Below are 17,222 nucleotides of genomic sequence, written 5' to 3' on the forward strand. Positions count from 1 at the left end.
TACAGTGTTATATTAGCTTCAGGTGTACAATATAGTGATTCAGTAATTCCATGCATCACCTCATCACCTGGTGCTCATCAAAGGTGCTCTCCTTAATCCCCATCACCTATTTAACCCATCCTTCCAACCACCTGCCCTCTGGTAACCATCAGTGTGTTCTCTATAGTTAAGAGTCTGTTTCTTGATTTGAGGGAATCGTTTTGTTTTTTGTTTTTTGGGTTTTTTTGAGGGAGTCATTCTTGATCCTTTTTTTTCCCTCACATGCAACATCCAAATTATCAGGTCTGATCAACCTACTTTCAAAACATCCCAAATCATAAAAATCATAAACCAGTAGTAAACCTTTACTGTCTGTATTCTGACAACTGAAATTTGTGCAGCATTTTCACTTTCCCTCCTTTATTTGGTTCTGATCATGACAATTAGAAGTATATAGAGTAAATAGAAGTCCTCTCATACCTTCAAGTTTCAGATGAAGAAATAGAGGGGTTAGTTCTGGTGGTTAGTGATGCTTTCAAAACGGAGAAAAAAGCCAGAAAGTAGAAGGCTTTCCCTGAATATTTAAGGGTTAAAAGCAGAGCATCTAGACTATGCCTAGCCTGTGCTAACTGCACATAGGAATTTGATTTTGTTTTGCTATGCTCTGGCCTTTTTTAAAGAAATTTAAAATCCAGTTCTGCCTTAAGGAACTTTTATTTTGCTGAGAATACAAGGCATATACAAATGAAACTGTTAAGCCAATGAAATACAAGAATAAAATGCTACCTTGTAGTACTTCAAATCTGAAGTACCTCCCTTTGATAAGACCCCATTAGATTAGATAGATCTCACCTCAAATGGTATTTCTTTGAAATCCTTTCCTGAGTACCCTATCTAAAATACCACTACATTACTAATGCCCAAATCAGATCAGTCTTTTTCTATTTTATTATTTCCATAGCACTTTATTTCTACCTGAAACCATCTCTTTATTTTTTATGTTTTTATTACCTGCTTCCATCACTAAAAGGGAGGATGGTGTCTATTCTGTGTATTAGTGGAAATACCTAGAAGTGTAGCTGGCACATACTAGGTGATCAGTGAATTGTTACTGACCAAGACGGTGGCATCAAAAATAATTTGTCTCCTAGCTTTGCACCATTAGACAAATTAGTTACTCTCTTTGAGAGCTTCATTTTCTGTTTCTGTAAAAGATTTAAAGGCTTGATTTGAAGTTTAATATTAAATTTTTAATGTTAAAAGTAAAAATATCCCACATAGTACCTGATACATAGTATAGTAAGCTTCAATGAAATATATATTTTAAACAATATCCCCATTATTTGTTGAGTATCATTAGGGCAATTTGTTTACAAAAAATGAAAAAAGAAATCAAGATATTTTTATAGTTGATATGTTTTGTCACTAAAATAAGTTTCCTAAAAACTTAATATATAAAAATAACTACCTTAAGCAATTTTAGAATCGCGTCTGTTTAATGGACTTCAGCTAAATTCTTTAAACTTTCAGCAAATAATTATACAAGATCTAATGTGTAACCAAATATTTCTAAATATTTGCATTTTTAAATTCTCCCAAATTATGGTCCCATTTTTTGTAAAAATAAGTAAACATAAAACATAGCTAAATTATCTACCTGTGCATGAAGTGTATTCTAAAAATTTGAACAACATTCACCAAACTAACAAGAGTAATTATCGCTATAGATGGTAGTGTCATTGGGGTGAGATGGATAGATGGATGAATGAAATACTGTGCTTTGGGACCCAGGGATATTATGTGTACGTTACAGAGAAAGTAGATAATGTATTACTTGCACAATTAAGAACTGACCCTCCTAAGTTTTTCCTTGTAAGCTATTCCACACTGAAGACAGATCTGCTTTTTTAAATTAGTTCATTTATTACCTACCTTCTCATTTAGTAAGCCTGCCATGTGTCAGGCATTGTGCTAAACATTTAGGATAAACACTGCAAAAGACCAACATGGTCCTATTCCTCAAGAGTTAATATTTCTAGCTGGGCTCAAGTTTTCCTAAGATCCAAACCCATTTATGCAATTTCTTTACCTGCCCCAAGGCAATTCAGATTCAACATGTCTAAAGCTAACCTCATTTTCCCCACAAAACTTTGGCTACTTCTCTCTTTACCTATCATTCTACACTAAGAAGGAAAGCTCGAGAGTTATCTTAAGTTTTTCCCTCTCCTTCATCCTCTGCTGCTAGGGAGACACTAAATCTTGTGCTAATTTTAAAGTTTCTCTTGAATCCATCTCCTCCTCTGTGTTGCCCCTACATGGGAGGTTCTCATGGTCTTCCATCTGTACTACCATACCATAACAACCTTACCTATTTGGTTTCCCTCTAGATATCTACCTACTTCTACTCCAGCCTTCACACTACTCTCCCGAAAAATCTTTCTCACATAAATATGATCATTCTGCTCTGATTTAAATGGCCTGATTCTCTACTGCTAAAAAAAGAAATTTCAGTATCCATAATATGATATTCAGGGTCCTTCACAACTTGACCCCGGGCTGTGTTTTCAGTCTTGTCTCCCACTTCTTCCCCATTCTTACTTTAGCCACAAAAACTTGTTACTGGTTGTCAAATTTACACCTTTTTCACCTCTATTGCTTTCCCTCTAAGGGAATGAATGCCCTGTATTTCCCCCATGAGAGTTCTATACCTTTCACACGGTCCTTCTGCCCTTAAGGTAAATTGTAATTTCTCCAGATCAGATGTGTACTCTAAGGACTTTAGTGACACCACCTGCAGGCAAAGTTAATGGCTTCCATTGTAGAAATTGTATTTTTCTTACTTTTTAATTTTACCCCTGATATTTAGCACATGTCTTACTGTGTCTGGCACATAGTAAGGACTAAATAAATATTTGTGAAATTAGTTAACTACAGAATTCTACTTTGAAGCATAAAAGTATAAACTGGGATTCAAGAGCAGTGGAATTTATTAAACTTCTGATTTATTTCTTCAAACAGATTCTATGCTGCATGTGTAGTTCTTGGGTTGCAGTACTTACATGAACACAAAATTGTTTATAGGTGAGTAAAGTTTTGATACTTTCTAATGGCTTTTGGTGTGAATTTGAATTAAAAATAAGAAAGATATTTTGTGTCTAACCAGCTTTTTAATTTTCTTGTTCAAATGATAAGTGACCTCTAAAAATATTAAGCTCCAGTTCTTTAAAAGAAATAGTTAACACAGTAATTATATGATGAAACTCTTTGTTCTTCTTCTGCCCGTTACCTAATTAAAATAGTCAAATTATGAGTTGGCCTATGATAACAGAATTCACCAACAATATTCATTCTGGTGCATATTTTATGTTCAGCTGATCCACTGCAGAAAACTTTGATAGACCAATACTACTCAGAATTTGTTCATGATAAAATCAGTAGCTTGTGCCAGAGTATAAAACATCACCCTACTTCCTTAAGTGTTGCTCTCAACTAAACACTACCTGGTAACATAGCTGATGAATGTACTAGTATAAGCTCCTTATCAAGTTTCAGACCGGTAACAAAATAGTTAATAGCCCAGCAGCCAAGCAGTGGACTACACTTTGAATAGCATTGCTCTAGACTAGACAAATTCAGGAAGGCCAGTGAGAACTAGAAGACTAAAAGCATCAGTTTATTCAAACTTCTAACAGTATTTCCAGGGTAAGTGTTTTCTCATGGTCTGATTTTACTCAAAGGATAAAATATTTTTAACTTAATTTTTAATCAGTTAGCATGGATAGATAGCTTTCTCCTTATTTTACATTATTCTCTTAGCAGGTTAAACCTACACTCTTAGTACTTTATTTATACTGTGAGCTTGACAGTTTTTTCTTATTGAGTGGTGTGTAGGCAAACTTTAAACTTAGTCCAAGTCAGATTTATCACAAATAACAAATTAATAGAACCAGAGTTAAAAATACTTGAACTCCTTCCATGCTTTAAAATACATATTTGAGTAGATAAAACATTCCTTTTTAAAATATATTCTTTTCTATAGAACAGGGCAAAAATTATTTAGAAACTATATTATGTAGAGTAATAAAGCTGCCAAAAGAAAGAAGAGTGAACATTTGTAATAGAATATTTAAATCTCAAATCATAACTTGGAAAACTCACTTTTAGTAAAGAAAAAGTACAGCTCCTATTGAAATGAAATGATTTTTATCCTACATTATCTGATTTTATTGATTTTTTTTCATTTTGCATTTTTTTTTTATCCTGAACAGAGATTTGAAATTGGATAACTTATTGCTAGATACAGAGGGCTTTGTGAAAATTGCTGATTTTGGTCTTTGCAAAGAAGGTAATTGGATATTTTAAAGTTCCTTTTCTAATGGATTACTATTCCTTTGTACTTGGTAGTTTCAAGTTTGTCTATAGAGAGCAAAATGCATTTCTGACTTTAATCTTTATTAAGACGTTACAGACTGTTCACATAACCTGATTATCACATTATTAAAAATTCTGTGGATATGAATAAGGTTAGGTTTTCAGAAATCATAATATAAAACCTAAGATCTTCTTTGTATGATTAATAATTCTGTCACTACTCTGAGAAAACATTGGTTAAGCACCAAATTTTTTACTTTGCTGGGACTGTGCAGAGTACATTACATAGGCCTAATAACTTCTCCTCAGCTTCTTAAAACTTAAAACATTTTTAAATAGGAAGAAAATACGCATGTAGCTCAGAATCCTTTCTATATGTTCAAAAATAAATAAATAAAAGGGAATATGAATCCGAGGTGGCAAAAGTGTAAAGACTGAAGGCGTAGGCACCAGACAGCCCTAGGTTTGAATCCTGGCTTTGCCACTTATTTGCTATGTTTTTGGATGAGTTACTTCGAACCTCAATGAGTCTGTAATTCCTCTTGTTTAAGAGTATTTTGAGAATTGGAGATATGTGGCCTAGTGTCTAACATACAGTAAATAGGTTATTCTCATCTTGACATTTAATACACTGCATTGTAATGAACATTGTCTGTGTCCCCCTTCTACACTGGGTAGCTTCTTGTTTCTTATTCGGCTTTGTTTCCATAGCACATGTATAATACAGTGCTTGGCACATCGTAAGTATTCTGTGAATGTCCGATTAATATAAGTAGTTGGACGAGTGAATGAGTGAACTTTGTAAATATATCTCCATCAATACCCACCAACCTCTTAATCTGAATCCGATAATATTTTTTTCTCTTATTGGACTTCCCTGTATTGAACACTGTTGATGTAAACACTTTTGTCCTTAGCCCATTGCTCTTCACTGCTTATTTTTAACTACAAGCAATATGCTAATGATTCCCAGATCTACTATTCCTTTCCTAACATAAATATTCAACTATCTACTTAACAGCTTTGAATGGCCAATAGATACCTCCAATGCTATACAAACAAAAATAGTTTCTTTTCTTCAAATACCTAGTTTGTAGTTGATGGTGCCACAATCTTCTCAATCTCCCAACTTGAAAATGTGTTACTATCCTGGACTCTGTTTTCTTCACTTTTTCACATCAAGTTAATGACCAAATTGTGCTGACATCTACCTTCTTAATATTTCTTAAATTGTTCGTTTCCCCTCCACTACTGCCAACTATCATCTTGTTTTGACAAAACTAATAGCCTCTTCACCTTTCCTCTCTAGATTGTTTTTCTCTTTCAAATCTACCTGCCATGTAGTTGCCAAAATGCTAAAAGGGCCCATGTAAATACAAATCTGACCATGGTACACCCCTGCTAAAAAACCCTTCAGTGGCTAAGATGTGGTACACAGTGCCCTTCCTGGTCTGCCTGTCTTACCTCTCCAGTCAGCTGTCTTGCTGCTCTCTGCCTCGTACTTTCTGCTTCAGCAGCAATGAAGTGTTGACAGTCTATGTCCATCCACCAGTATCATCCATCCCAACTCTATTTGCTAATTAATGTTTGCTCATCCTTCAAACTCAACTCAGGTGTTGCCTCCCCAGAAAAGTTACCTGAGGCTCCTCTCCTCTTATCCCACCTCCCAAGCCAACTGTAGGAGCCCCTCTTCAGTGTTTCCGTAATATCTTGCTCTTACTATATCATTATAAAATTATCAGTATATGGGGTGGCTCAGTTGATTCAGCATCCCCAACTCTTGACTTAGGCTCAGATCATGATCTCAGGTGTGTGAGATCGAGCCTCATGTTGGGCTCTGCATTGAGCGTGGAGCCTGCTTAAGATTCTTTCTCCTTCTCCCTCTGCCCCTCCCCCACTCTCTCTCTCTCTCTCAAAAAAAAAGTATCAATATATATCTGCTTTCTTCCAGTTTCCTGTAAGCACCTTAAAGACAAGAACTGTATCTTTCATTTTTATGTTTGTACCATTTGGCGTGGATGCCTAGAACTTAACAAGTACAAATATATATTGAATAACCAGACTTAGGAAACATGTTTTTCTTCATTATCATAAAAATGTGTAATACATTATAATAATAATAGCTAACAATTTTTGAGCATTTACTATATGCCAAGCACTTTACTAAATGCTTCATAGGCATGATCTCCTTTAAATTGTAACAGTCTTGTGAAGGTAGATAGTAGTATTAATCCATAGATGAGGAAACTAGCCTTGGAGGTTAGACAACTTTTCTAAGCTTCTCACAGCTAACACGTGGCAAAGCAGGAGTTTAAACCCAGATTTTTATGACTCCAGAGCTTGATGTTAACTCCTTCCTTGGAGTTTTACCAATTGAAGTCCCAGCTAATTGGGGGTATTTTCACCTTTCTTTAAAAATACCAGGATAAGAAAATTTATCAGAATGAATTAGATATGATAACTAAATTACTGTAATTGACATATATATTACATTAAAATGTCACAGATTTTATAATACTACTACTATAAACAAAAGAAAGCAAAAAATTAGAGTAGTTTTATCCTAAAAGTATGGCATTTGTAATATACTCTAGTTGTGATCAAAGCATCATAAAAGGTCAAGAAACATTAGTTCTATTTCTATCTTTCTTAACTAAAGTTTTCTTAATCTTGGCCAAGTCATTTAAAAGGCTTTTGTAGGGACGCCTGGGTGGCTCAGTCATTAAGCATCTGCCTTCAGCTCAGGTCATGGGCTCGAGCCCCGCATCGGGCTCCCTGCTCATCGGGAAGCCTGCTTCTCCCTCTCCCACTCCCCCTGCTTGTGTTCCCTCTCTCGTTGTCTCTCTCTCTCTCTCTGTCGAATAAATAAATAAAATCTTTTTAAAAAATAAAAATAAAAGGCTTTTGTAGAATATATAGATACTGTATCAGCTTTCTTTAAAATAATGTTTATTGAAGAAAAAGAAACTGGTGTGACAACGTTGACGAAATTTTGCAAAAACAAAATTTCTCCACCTTTATGTGCTAATGTATTTAATTATGCTCTTCATGTCTTGGTTCCTAGACTCACAAATTCGTTTGAGAGTTTCAGTCATTATACCTTTTAAAATTTAGAATTGAGAATTTTTCTTTCAAATTCATTCTTAATATGCTTTGTAAGGAGCTTTTTAACACTTTAGAATATATTGAGACATTATCTTCAATATGTACAATGTATATTTGAAATATATTACTGAATTATGAAAAATAAAATTATGAGGAACATAAATTTGAGAACTAGTTAACTAAAAGATTAATACCGTATCTCTATGACACATTTAGTTAACTTTTGTATTTTACTGTTTTTTTATTTCGATTCCAATATAGTTAATATATGATGTTACATTCGTTTCAGATGTACAGTATAATAGAATCAACCATTCTGTACATTACTCAGTGTTCATCATGATAAGCGTACTCCTTAATCTCCTATTTCACCCATCCCCCAACCCACCTCCCCTCTGGTAACCATCAGTTTGTTCTCTATAGTGAAGAGTCTGTTTCTTGATTTGTCTGTTTTTTTCCTTTGTTTGTTTCTTAAATTCCACATGAGTGAAATGATATGGTATTTGTCTTTCTTTGACTTATTTCACTTAGCATTATACTCTCTAGCTCCATCTGTATTGTTCCAAATGGCAAGATTTCATTCCTTTTTATAGCTGAATAATATTCCTGTGTGTGTGTGTGTGTGTGTGTATGTGTGTGTGTGTATATATATATATATATACCATATCTTCTTTGGGAGGATTTCATTCCTTTTTATGGCTAAATATTGCATTGTGTATATATATACACACCACATGTTCTTTATCCACTCATCTATCAATGGGCACTTGGGCTACTTCCATATTTTGGCTATTTTAAATAAACATAGGGGTGCATATATCCTTTCAAATTGTGTGAGTGTTAAGTGCTAAGTGTTTTTGTATTCTTTGGGTAAATACCCAGTAGTGGGTAAATTTTTGAGGAACCTCCATTATGGAGGAACTTCCATACTGTTTTCCACAGTGGCTGCACCAGTTTGCATTCCCACCAGCAGTAACACAAGGGCTCCTTTCTCTTCACATCCTCACCAACATTTGTTTCTTGTGTTTTTGGTTTTAACCATTCAGACTGGTGTGATTTCTCATTGTGGTTTCGATTTGCATTTTCCTGATGATGAGTGATGTTGAACATCTTTTCATGTGTCTGTTGGTCATCTGTATATCTTCTTTGGAGAACTGTCTATTCATGTCTTCTGCCCATTTTTTCAGTGGATTATTTGTTTTTTGGGGTGTTGAGTTGTATCAGTTCTTTATATATATTTATATATATAAATATATATATTTATATATATATTTGGGATACTTATATATTTTGGATGCTAATCCTTTATCACATATGCCATTTGCAGATTATCTTCTCCCATTGTCCTTACATTTAGTTGATTGTTTCTTCACTGTGTAGAAGTTTTTATTTTAATGTAGTCCCAATAGTTTACTTTTGCTTTTATTTCCCTTGTCTCAGGAGACCTATTTAGAAAGATATTGCTATGGCCAATATCAGAGAAGTTACTGCCTGTGCTCTTTTCTAGGATTTTTATGGTTTCAGGTCTCATATTTAGGTCTTTAATCCATTTTGAGTTTATTTTTTGTATGGTATAAGAAAGTAGTCCAGTTTCATTCTTTTGCATGTAGCTGTCTAGTTTTCCCAGCACTATTTGTTGAAGAGACTTTCTTTTTCCCATTGCATATTCTTGCCTCTTTTGTTGAAGATTAATTGACCATATAATTGTGGGTTTATTTCTGGGGCTTTCTGTCCTGTTCCATAGATCTATGTGTCTGTTTTTGTGCCAGTACCATAATGTTTTGATTACTATAGCCTTGTAGTATAACTTAAAATCTAGACTTGTGATACCTCCAGTTTTGTTTTTCTTTTTCAAGATTGTTTTGGTGGCTAACTCTGGATTATCCAAGGGTTTGCTTTTTGGTATTTTCTATACTATACTTAATATTATTTTTGTAATGAACCAAATAAAATATTTGAAAGATTGATTTTGGAAGATGATAGAAATTGAAGCTCAGAATCAGTTTTTTGTTGTAACTTCTTAGCATCACTTGTAATGACAAGAAAGAGAAAATAAGTAAATAAAATGAAGTATAAAAATTTTATTTATCTTTACACATTAATTAAATAGAGTTACTATTGCACAGTTTTCTCTATACTAGTCCTTAACATTTTCTTTAGAAGTCTGGTATATCTTAGGTTTGGTCACCATATACAAATGTGGAATTTTAATTTTGCTTCCTAAGGATATCGTCTAATGTTTTATCTATCACCTAGATTTTTTCTTTGCTAACAAACACTTAAATTTTACCTTTTCAGGAATGGGATATGGAGATAGAACAAGCACATTTTGTGGCACTCCTGAATTTCTTGCCCCAGAAGTATTAACAGAAACATCCTATACAAGGGCTGTAGATTGGTGGGGACTTGGAGTTCTTATATATGAAATGCTCGTTGGTGAGGTAAGCACTATAAAATAGATGAAAGAGAAATGAGGAAAGATGATTGAAAGATCAAAAGATGTCATTTATAAATGACTTAATATGTCTCCTGCATAAGTGGGACTTAAGTTTTATACATATTTATAATATATTAATAATTGCCTATGATTCTACTGTCTTGTACTCTATATCTATAACAAAAAGTCAGCTATACATTGGTCAAAATAAATATTACCTTCAGAAAGGGTATCGTAGAATTAAAAGATTAACATTTTTCCCCCTCCTCTTTTCTTCAGATTAACTTAAATTTCTGGGGGGCGCCTGGGTGGCTCAGTCAGTTAAGTGTTTGACTCTTGGTTTCAGCTTAGGTCATGATCTTAGGGTCATGAGATCGAGTTCTGCATCCGGCTCCACGCTCAGTGTGGAGTCAGCTTAAGATTCTCCCCCTCCCCACCCCCACTCCCAACTTGTGTGTGCATGCACTCCCTTGCTCTCTCTAGCTGAAAAAAATTAATTTCTGGGGATAGCTTCATTTTACATAGAAATTGTTACCACTTAGGAAATGGTGAGTTATATCTAATAAATAAAGCAACAATAATTGGTTAATCTATTTTGTTATAAATTATTGGAAATGATAAATTAGAGTGGAATTGGGAAAGGGTAAATATTTAGACAAGTAATTGAAAACCGCTTAGAGGGGCTTGGTGATCTTGGGATGCAAAAAGAAAAAAAAAGCTTGGTTCATTACTTTGCAGTTTTCCCAGCACCAACAATCTTCTTGTACATTCTAGGTGTGAATAAATTAGTAGCTGAATAAATGATTGACCAAATTATTGAATGTCAGAAATTTCTAAAGTTTTACTCTGTATTGTCATTTAATGACACTTGTTCCAAACAAAGGATTTTAGTCTTTCCAAAAGACAGCCCCTTTGGTATGTCAAGTTGGAGTGGACACTTAGAAAAGGAGGAAAAGAAATCGCTAATTAAAATGTTTACCATGTGCTAGGTACTGTCTTATTGGCTTTATAGATACTAGCTCATTTAGTTTTTCAGCAACCTTTAATGAGCTCAATACTAGTCTTATGCCTATTTTAAGGTATATAAATGGAGACACAAAGAGGCTAACATGCTTAAAGTCACAGAGCTCTCATGTGGTGGAGCTGGGATTTTTAACTCTGGCTCTGTGGCTTCACAACCTCTCTAAACCATTATGTTTTGCTACCTTAGGGTATGGCATCCACCCAAACTTATTTCTGTTCTTAAGACCAGTGATCCAGATCTGAAAATTTTGACCTCTATCTCGAAAAGCTGTTACACAGTGTTTTAGGATGGAAAGGTATATTTTATCCCTAATCCACAGTGGTGTTTGCTTTCTAAGAATGCCAGAAGTACCCATAATAATTGTTTCCATAAGCTCTGGCATACTTGAACTCCCCCCCACTTTTTTTTTCTTTTTAACATTTTTGTTGCTTTGATTCTTTAAATGTTGCATTCATTTTTGTATGAGATGTAGTTACGTTACCAAAAATTACATGCTTGCTTAAAATGTATTCCCCATATTAGAGCTGACGGGCAAAAGTATGAATTTATTACAGAATACTACAGAATTAAGAGCCAGTCAGTTCTACCTCCTCTTATCCTAAAGTGACTGGAAAATTTGGCATTGAACAAATGAGGAAGCTCTTGTTCTGTATTTTTTAAAAGAGCTTCTAATTGATTAACCTCCTAATTACTAGGATATAAAAGACAAGAGATCCAGCTCTTCCTTCACAATTTTTTATTGCATTATCCTTTCTCTTTAGCACCTTATGCATGATAGTTGGGAAAAGAACTAAACTTAAAACATCAATATACTTTATAATTTTATAGCATTGGTAAAATTTTAGCAGTAACTTTTAACTGTGATAAAATGAGGTTTGGCTAAAGTTTATGTTTAATTTCTCTATTATTGCAAATAATTGAAAACTCACTGGGTATATCATGCACTTTCAAATTTGTTTTTGAGATTTGTATTTGTGTTAGTATGGGTTTTGAGGACTGGAAAGACTCCAGGAATAAATTAACTAGGTACTAGGTCCCCTTTCCTAGTGCCAAATGATAATGAAAGTATCAGAGAAATTTAAAGTAAACTTAGATACTGGAGTTGGACTCTTGACATCTGAAAAGACCATTGAATTCTTTTTATATCTACTTTAGACACATTTGTTAGCATTCTATTTTTAGTTCTGTTAGCAGAAACAAAGAACTTTAACATCTTAATGAATATGTGGGTATATCTTCGCTATTCAGGGATTTGTAGAGTGACATTTTTTAAATTCAAAATTGACTCATCAAATAGACAAAAGTGCTTTGGATTACCACTTAAAATTCTGATTGAGAATCCTTGTGAAATAGAATTTTCCTCTCATTTGCTGCTGTCTCAATCCCAGAAAGAAATTATATTATCCCACATAGTATATATTTCATTTATCTATTTGATTTATCTATTTTGAGTGAGCCAATAAACTAAGGTTTTTTTTTTTTTTTAAGATTTTATTTATTTATTTGACAGAGAGAGATAAGGAGAGCAGGAACACAAGCAGGGGGAGTGGGAGAGGGAGAAGCAGGCTTCCTGCTGAGCAGGGAGCCTGACATGGAACTTGATCCCGGAACTCTGGGATCATGACTTGAGCCGAAGGCAGACGCTTAATGACTGAGCCACCCAGGCGCCTCCAAACTAAGGTTTTGATAACTGAAAAGTTTGAAATTTCCTTAGATATGAGCAATAAGATTGGCAGCTCAGCTTTAGGAAGTTGGGTTCTAAATTCATTTTCATATATTCCTCAGGTCAAAGATCCTTCTTTTTCCATTAGTACTGCTTTCTCACTGGCAGTTATTCATTAATAACTTTACAGGAAGCAAGCAGTCAAATCTAAGTCATCTCAAATTGTGAGATAATAAGTCTTATTTCATAGCCACATTTCAACATGGTTGAGTTTATCCCTTTGTGCATCAAATTGTTACACTGGATGTAATTTCACTACTTTTTTTATTAGTATCATTATGAACAACAATTTTAATACTCTGCTACTGAAATGCCCTAAGACTGGTTGTATATAGAGCTTAAATTAAAAATGCCTAGAAATGTTTGCTTTTGAGTTTAATTTTGTTGGCAGCTGCTTCTTAGTCATTATACCTGCAGATCTCTCATTGTATTTTGCTGATTAATTTTCTCTTGCCTGAAATTCAAAGCACATCTATGTCAGATGTATTCCCACAAACTCTGTGCTGCTCTGGCTACACTTATTACCATATTTACCCATTTCCTTCTGTCTTTCCACAAGATTGAGCTTCTTGAGGAACATGTCGATTATCTAAATATTTTTCAGTATCTAGTAGGCACTCAAAATATTGACTTTCCGGCCAGATAAATGAATAATGAATAAAATAAAATGGAATGGAATTAAATTAAATTAAAAATGATGTTATATAATATAACCAAATTTGTTATTGAGGTCTGGGAAATAAAGTTGAAGAAGATTTCAATGAGAGTATATGGTGTATCATCTGGGTAATAGTTTTATTGTGTATCTTTTGTGGCTTCTTGTAGTCCTTGTTTTTTTGGTCTTTTGGTAGTTTGGTTTGTTTTCTTCACTACCTGGTTCTTGGTTGTACTTTGGATAGGTGATAAGATTTTACAGTACTGAAATTCATTTTGACTTACTCGAAGATATTTCTTCTAGTCTCCCTTTCCTGGTGATGATGAAGAGGAGGTTTTTGACAGTATTGTAAATGATGAAGTAAGGTATCCAAGGTTCTTATCTACAGAAGCCATATCAATTATGAGAAGGGTAAGAATTAATGATTTATATACTACTTAAATTTCTTACATTGAAGGACATTTCTCAGGATTTTAGAAGTTGTTTTTCACTTCATAGATGTTGCATGGTTTAGACAAACACATACCAAAAGAACATCTAAATCTTTGCAGGTTATGAGAACCTTTATCAGTGAAGTCACTGGTTTTATTTTAACTTTTATATTTTATGTTGTGTTAGCTATTAAGAAGAAATCCTGAGCGGCGCCTTGGAGCTGGTGAGAAAGATGCAGAGGATGTAAAAAAGCACCCATTTTTCCGGGTAAGTGTGAAAGTTTAAAATTTTTTGTGAAACTAGCAATTAGGTGTAGGAAACTAAACTGGTCATTTTATATTTTGTAATCCAGCTAATTGATTGGAGTGCTCTCATGGACAAAAAAGTCAAGCCGCCATTTGTACCTACCATTAGAGGACGAGAAGATGTTAGCAATTTTGATGATGAATTTACCTCAGAAGCACCTATTCTGACTCCACCTCGAGAACCAAGGATACTTTCAGAAGAGGAGCAAGAAATGTTCAGAGATTTTGACTACATTGCTGATTGGTGTTAAGTTCCTAGACACTGTGAAACCAAGCAAACTGACTCACAAGAAGACCTCTTAACAATAGCAACCCTTCATTTGCTCTCTGTGCCACCAGTAGCTTCTGAGTTTTTTGTTTAAACACATGAAGATTTCTTTAAAAGTACTATTCTAAAACCTTCTTGAAAGTGGCTTCTTAATGTATTTTCAATGTAAATCTGAGCACTGGAAACAGTTTCATGGAGTTTAAGTGGAGTGAACATCGGCCATGAAAACCTATCACAAATGAATACTTTTGGATCAGTAGTCTATTTTTTAAAAAAAGGAAAAAAAAAAACCACTCTTCCACAGTCCCTAGCTATGCCTTAAGTGGAAGGAAGATTAATCATTTCACTTCATTTTTAGCTATTATTTTACAAAAAGAACAAAAGGGCTTGGGATGCTATTACTATTTACACATAGTAATTCTGTTTGAATAAGGCAAATGCTCTTATTTTTTTTTACTGAAATTACTGTAATATCAAAAAAATGTGGTTTGTGCACATTTCTTGGCTTTTAAAAAAAACGAATTGATATCTTGTTTTATAAATTTTCTATATTTATTAGGAGAAAATTTTTATCACCTTATCTTTACCAACCATGTAACAAGCCTCATAGCTTTCCAGCAGAGCTACTTGCCAAACAGGTTTTTGTTTATTAAACCATGCTGAAACAAACAAGAACAACTAAACATCAGCATTTACTTAAAATTTTAAGAATGAGGACTTCTTATTAGCCTGAACCAAGATACTGTATTACCTGTATGCATTCCCAAAGTCTAGACACTTGATACGTTCAATCATACCTTCTTCCAAAATCAGTGAACTAATTACTCCTTTTTTGATATTCATTGTACATTTATCAACCCAGTTCATCTTGTTCTTGTGTCTACTGTAGAAGGGAACTATATCTGTTAAAACATAGGGATTATCATTGTATACATGCTGTGAACATGTATATGTGCAAGTTGTAATGTATTCTGTGTTGTAGGTTTATTATTTAATTTCACCACTTCATCACTTTTGTACAGTGGCCAAGCAGACACCTCAAACTCCAGCATTTACGTTAAGTGCATTTGTACATTCTAGGCCACTGGATCCAGATTTTATATTGGCAGTTACTGAGGGCAAAAGCAATATATTGTAACAGAATGTATAAATATTTTTGATAAAACAGTCTATATTTTATAAAAACTATGATAACACTAAAGCTGTACCTCAAAAGTCTCAAAAATAATTTGATCAAATGCTTTTTACAACTTTCCAGAGGATCCATTTGTGGCTTTTTTAATGCTCTTATAGGAAAGTCTTTTGGCAAGCCATGACTCTTCCACTTGCCTGGAGTTTTTTGGTTTTTTTGTTGTTGTTGTTAGTTTTTGCATTCTTTTCCTCCTAGTCTATGACTTCACTGTTTTTCCTTAATTCAATAATAACATCCTTGATTCTGTGATGAGCATGTTAGGGTCATCATATCTCAGGAATAGCAAGTTGTTAACCGTACTGAATTAACCATTTAATCACAATGATCTCATGTCTTAAAAATTGTTCAAATTTAAATTCTATGAGAAACATAAAAGCACATTGATTTATAGAAAGTTTATAAATATTTCAGCCATGCTAGGGTGTGTTGACATGTTTTTGTGTACTCTGAGGACAATTAAAATTGTTCAGAGATAATTCATATTTCCTTCCAAATTAATTATTACCCAGGATTCTTTGGGGAAAAAATCTTATAGAAACAGGGAGCAATATGTTCTAAAGTTATTTTAAAATGCCAGTTAACTTCCTTGTTAAAGGACAGTAGAGGATCTTAGCTTAATTGTCTGGCTTTAATTTACACAGTATTAACATGAAAAAAACACTAAATACTTTTGAGGTACAGTCTGCTCACCATTTCTGGTTCTCAAATATGCATAGAAAGCAATGTCTAAAATAGGCTTTTAGCATTAAAAACTGACATAGCATTTTGTAACTACACAGTGTACAGAAATTTTTTTTTAATTGAAGTCAATCACTAAAAAAAATTAGAGGGCAGGGTATATCACACAATTAAGCTGAAGAAAGCACTAATATTTTCTGTAGTTTTAAATATATATATATATTTTAGATTTTAAAATTTTAAACTCTATAGAGTGTAAATATATTTTGCTATTACTGTATGTGTAAGTGACTGCTCAAGCACTTTGTAAGGAGATTATTAGTATATTTTAGAATGGTACACTATGCATTCAAATGAAATGTGCCTTTATGTCATTCTAAGAAAAAAGTGTTTTGCAGTCATAAGTTACCACAAATGCACAAATTAAAGTTTAAATAGATTATAATTTGTAACTTTGGTTTTAAGTATTATTTCCCTTTGGAAGCTTCCTGTTGGTCAAAATATGTATTAGCTCTACTATATTCAAGATCTCAAAGACTAACTTTGCTTAGCTTTCTTGCAAGTGCTTTTTGTCCTGGTAGGGCAAAATCTGATTCAGAGCAAATTGTCCACTTCACTGGAAGTAATGGGAAAGGTTTGCATTCTACCTCAGTAATATCAATGGCATCTTTTATTCAGTGGATATTAATAGGATGCCTTCTGTGTGCTATATACTGAGGATATAAAGATGAAAAAAAATCAAAGTCTTAATAAATGAAAAACAGTGTGCATTAAAATGCAAGCACCAGTAATATGTGTAGCATTCTCTTGTTTGAGGTTAACTTTATTTTAGGACCTGACCTTTCCAAAAACAGAATGCTAGTCATTGTATAGTCATCTTATTCAAATATTGCAAATGGAATATTTTAGGAATATAAAATGATCCATGCTATCCCTATAACACAAACTGAGGTCACAGTGGAAATTGTCATTATATGTTGACTAGGTGAAAGCTGCATTATAGATTCAAATCTTAACAGAATTTTTACAGGTATTGTTGATCTTCCCAAAGCA

The 17,222-nt window shown here is 33.6% G+C and overlaps 1 protein-coding gene across 1 annotated transcript in view; it reads left to right on the forward strand.

The window, feature by feature from the left end:
• PKN2 (protein kinase N2) overlaps window positions 1–16,614 on the forward strand; it is a 137,785-nt gene extending 121,171 nt beyond the window's left edge. The window contains exons 17-22 of the mRNA XM_027608178.2: window positions 2,998–3,060; window positions 4,248–4,324; window positions 9,754–9,896; window positions 13,598–13,705; window positions 13,913–13,993; window positions 14,079–16,614. Of these exons, the coding sequence (XP_027463979.1) occupies window positions 2,998–3,060; window positions 4,248–4,324; window positions 9,754–9,896; window positions 13,598–13,705; window positions 13,913–13,993; window positions 14,079–14,282 (676 nt within the window). The 3' untranslated portion in view covers window positions 14,283–16,614. The remainder of the gene's footprint in view (window positions 1–2,997; window positions 3,061–4,247; window positions 4,325–9,753; window positions 9,897–13,597; window positions 13,706–13,912; window positions 13,994–14,078) is intronic.
• The last annotated feature ends 608 nt before the right edge of the window (window positions 16,615–17,222 follow it).

This window comes from Zalophus californianus, chromosome 4 (genome assembly GCF_009762305.2).
Source record: "Zalophus californianus isolate mZalCal1 chromosome 4, mZalCal1.pri.v2, whole genome shotgun sequence".
Classification (NCBI taxonomy): Eukaryota; Metazoa; Chordata; class Mammalia; order Carnivora; family Otariidae; genus Zalophus; species Zalophus californianus.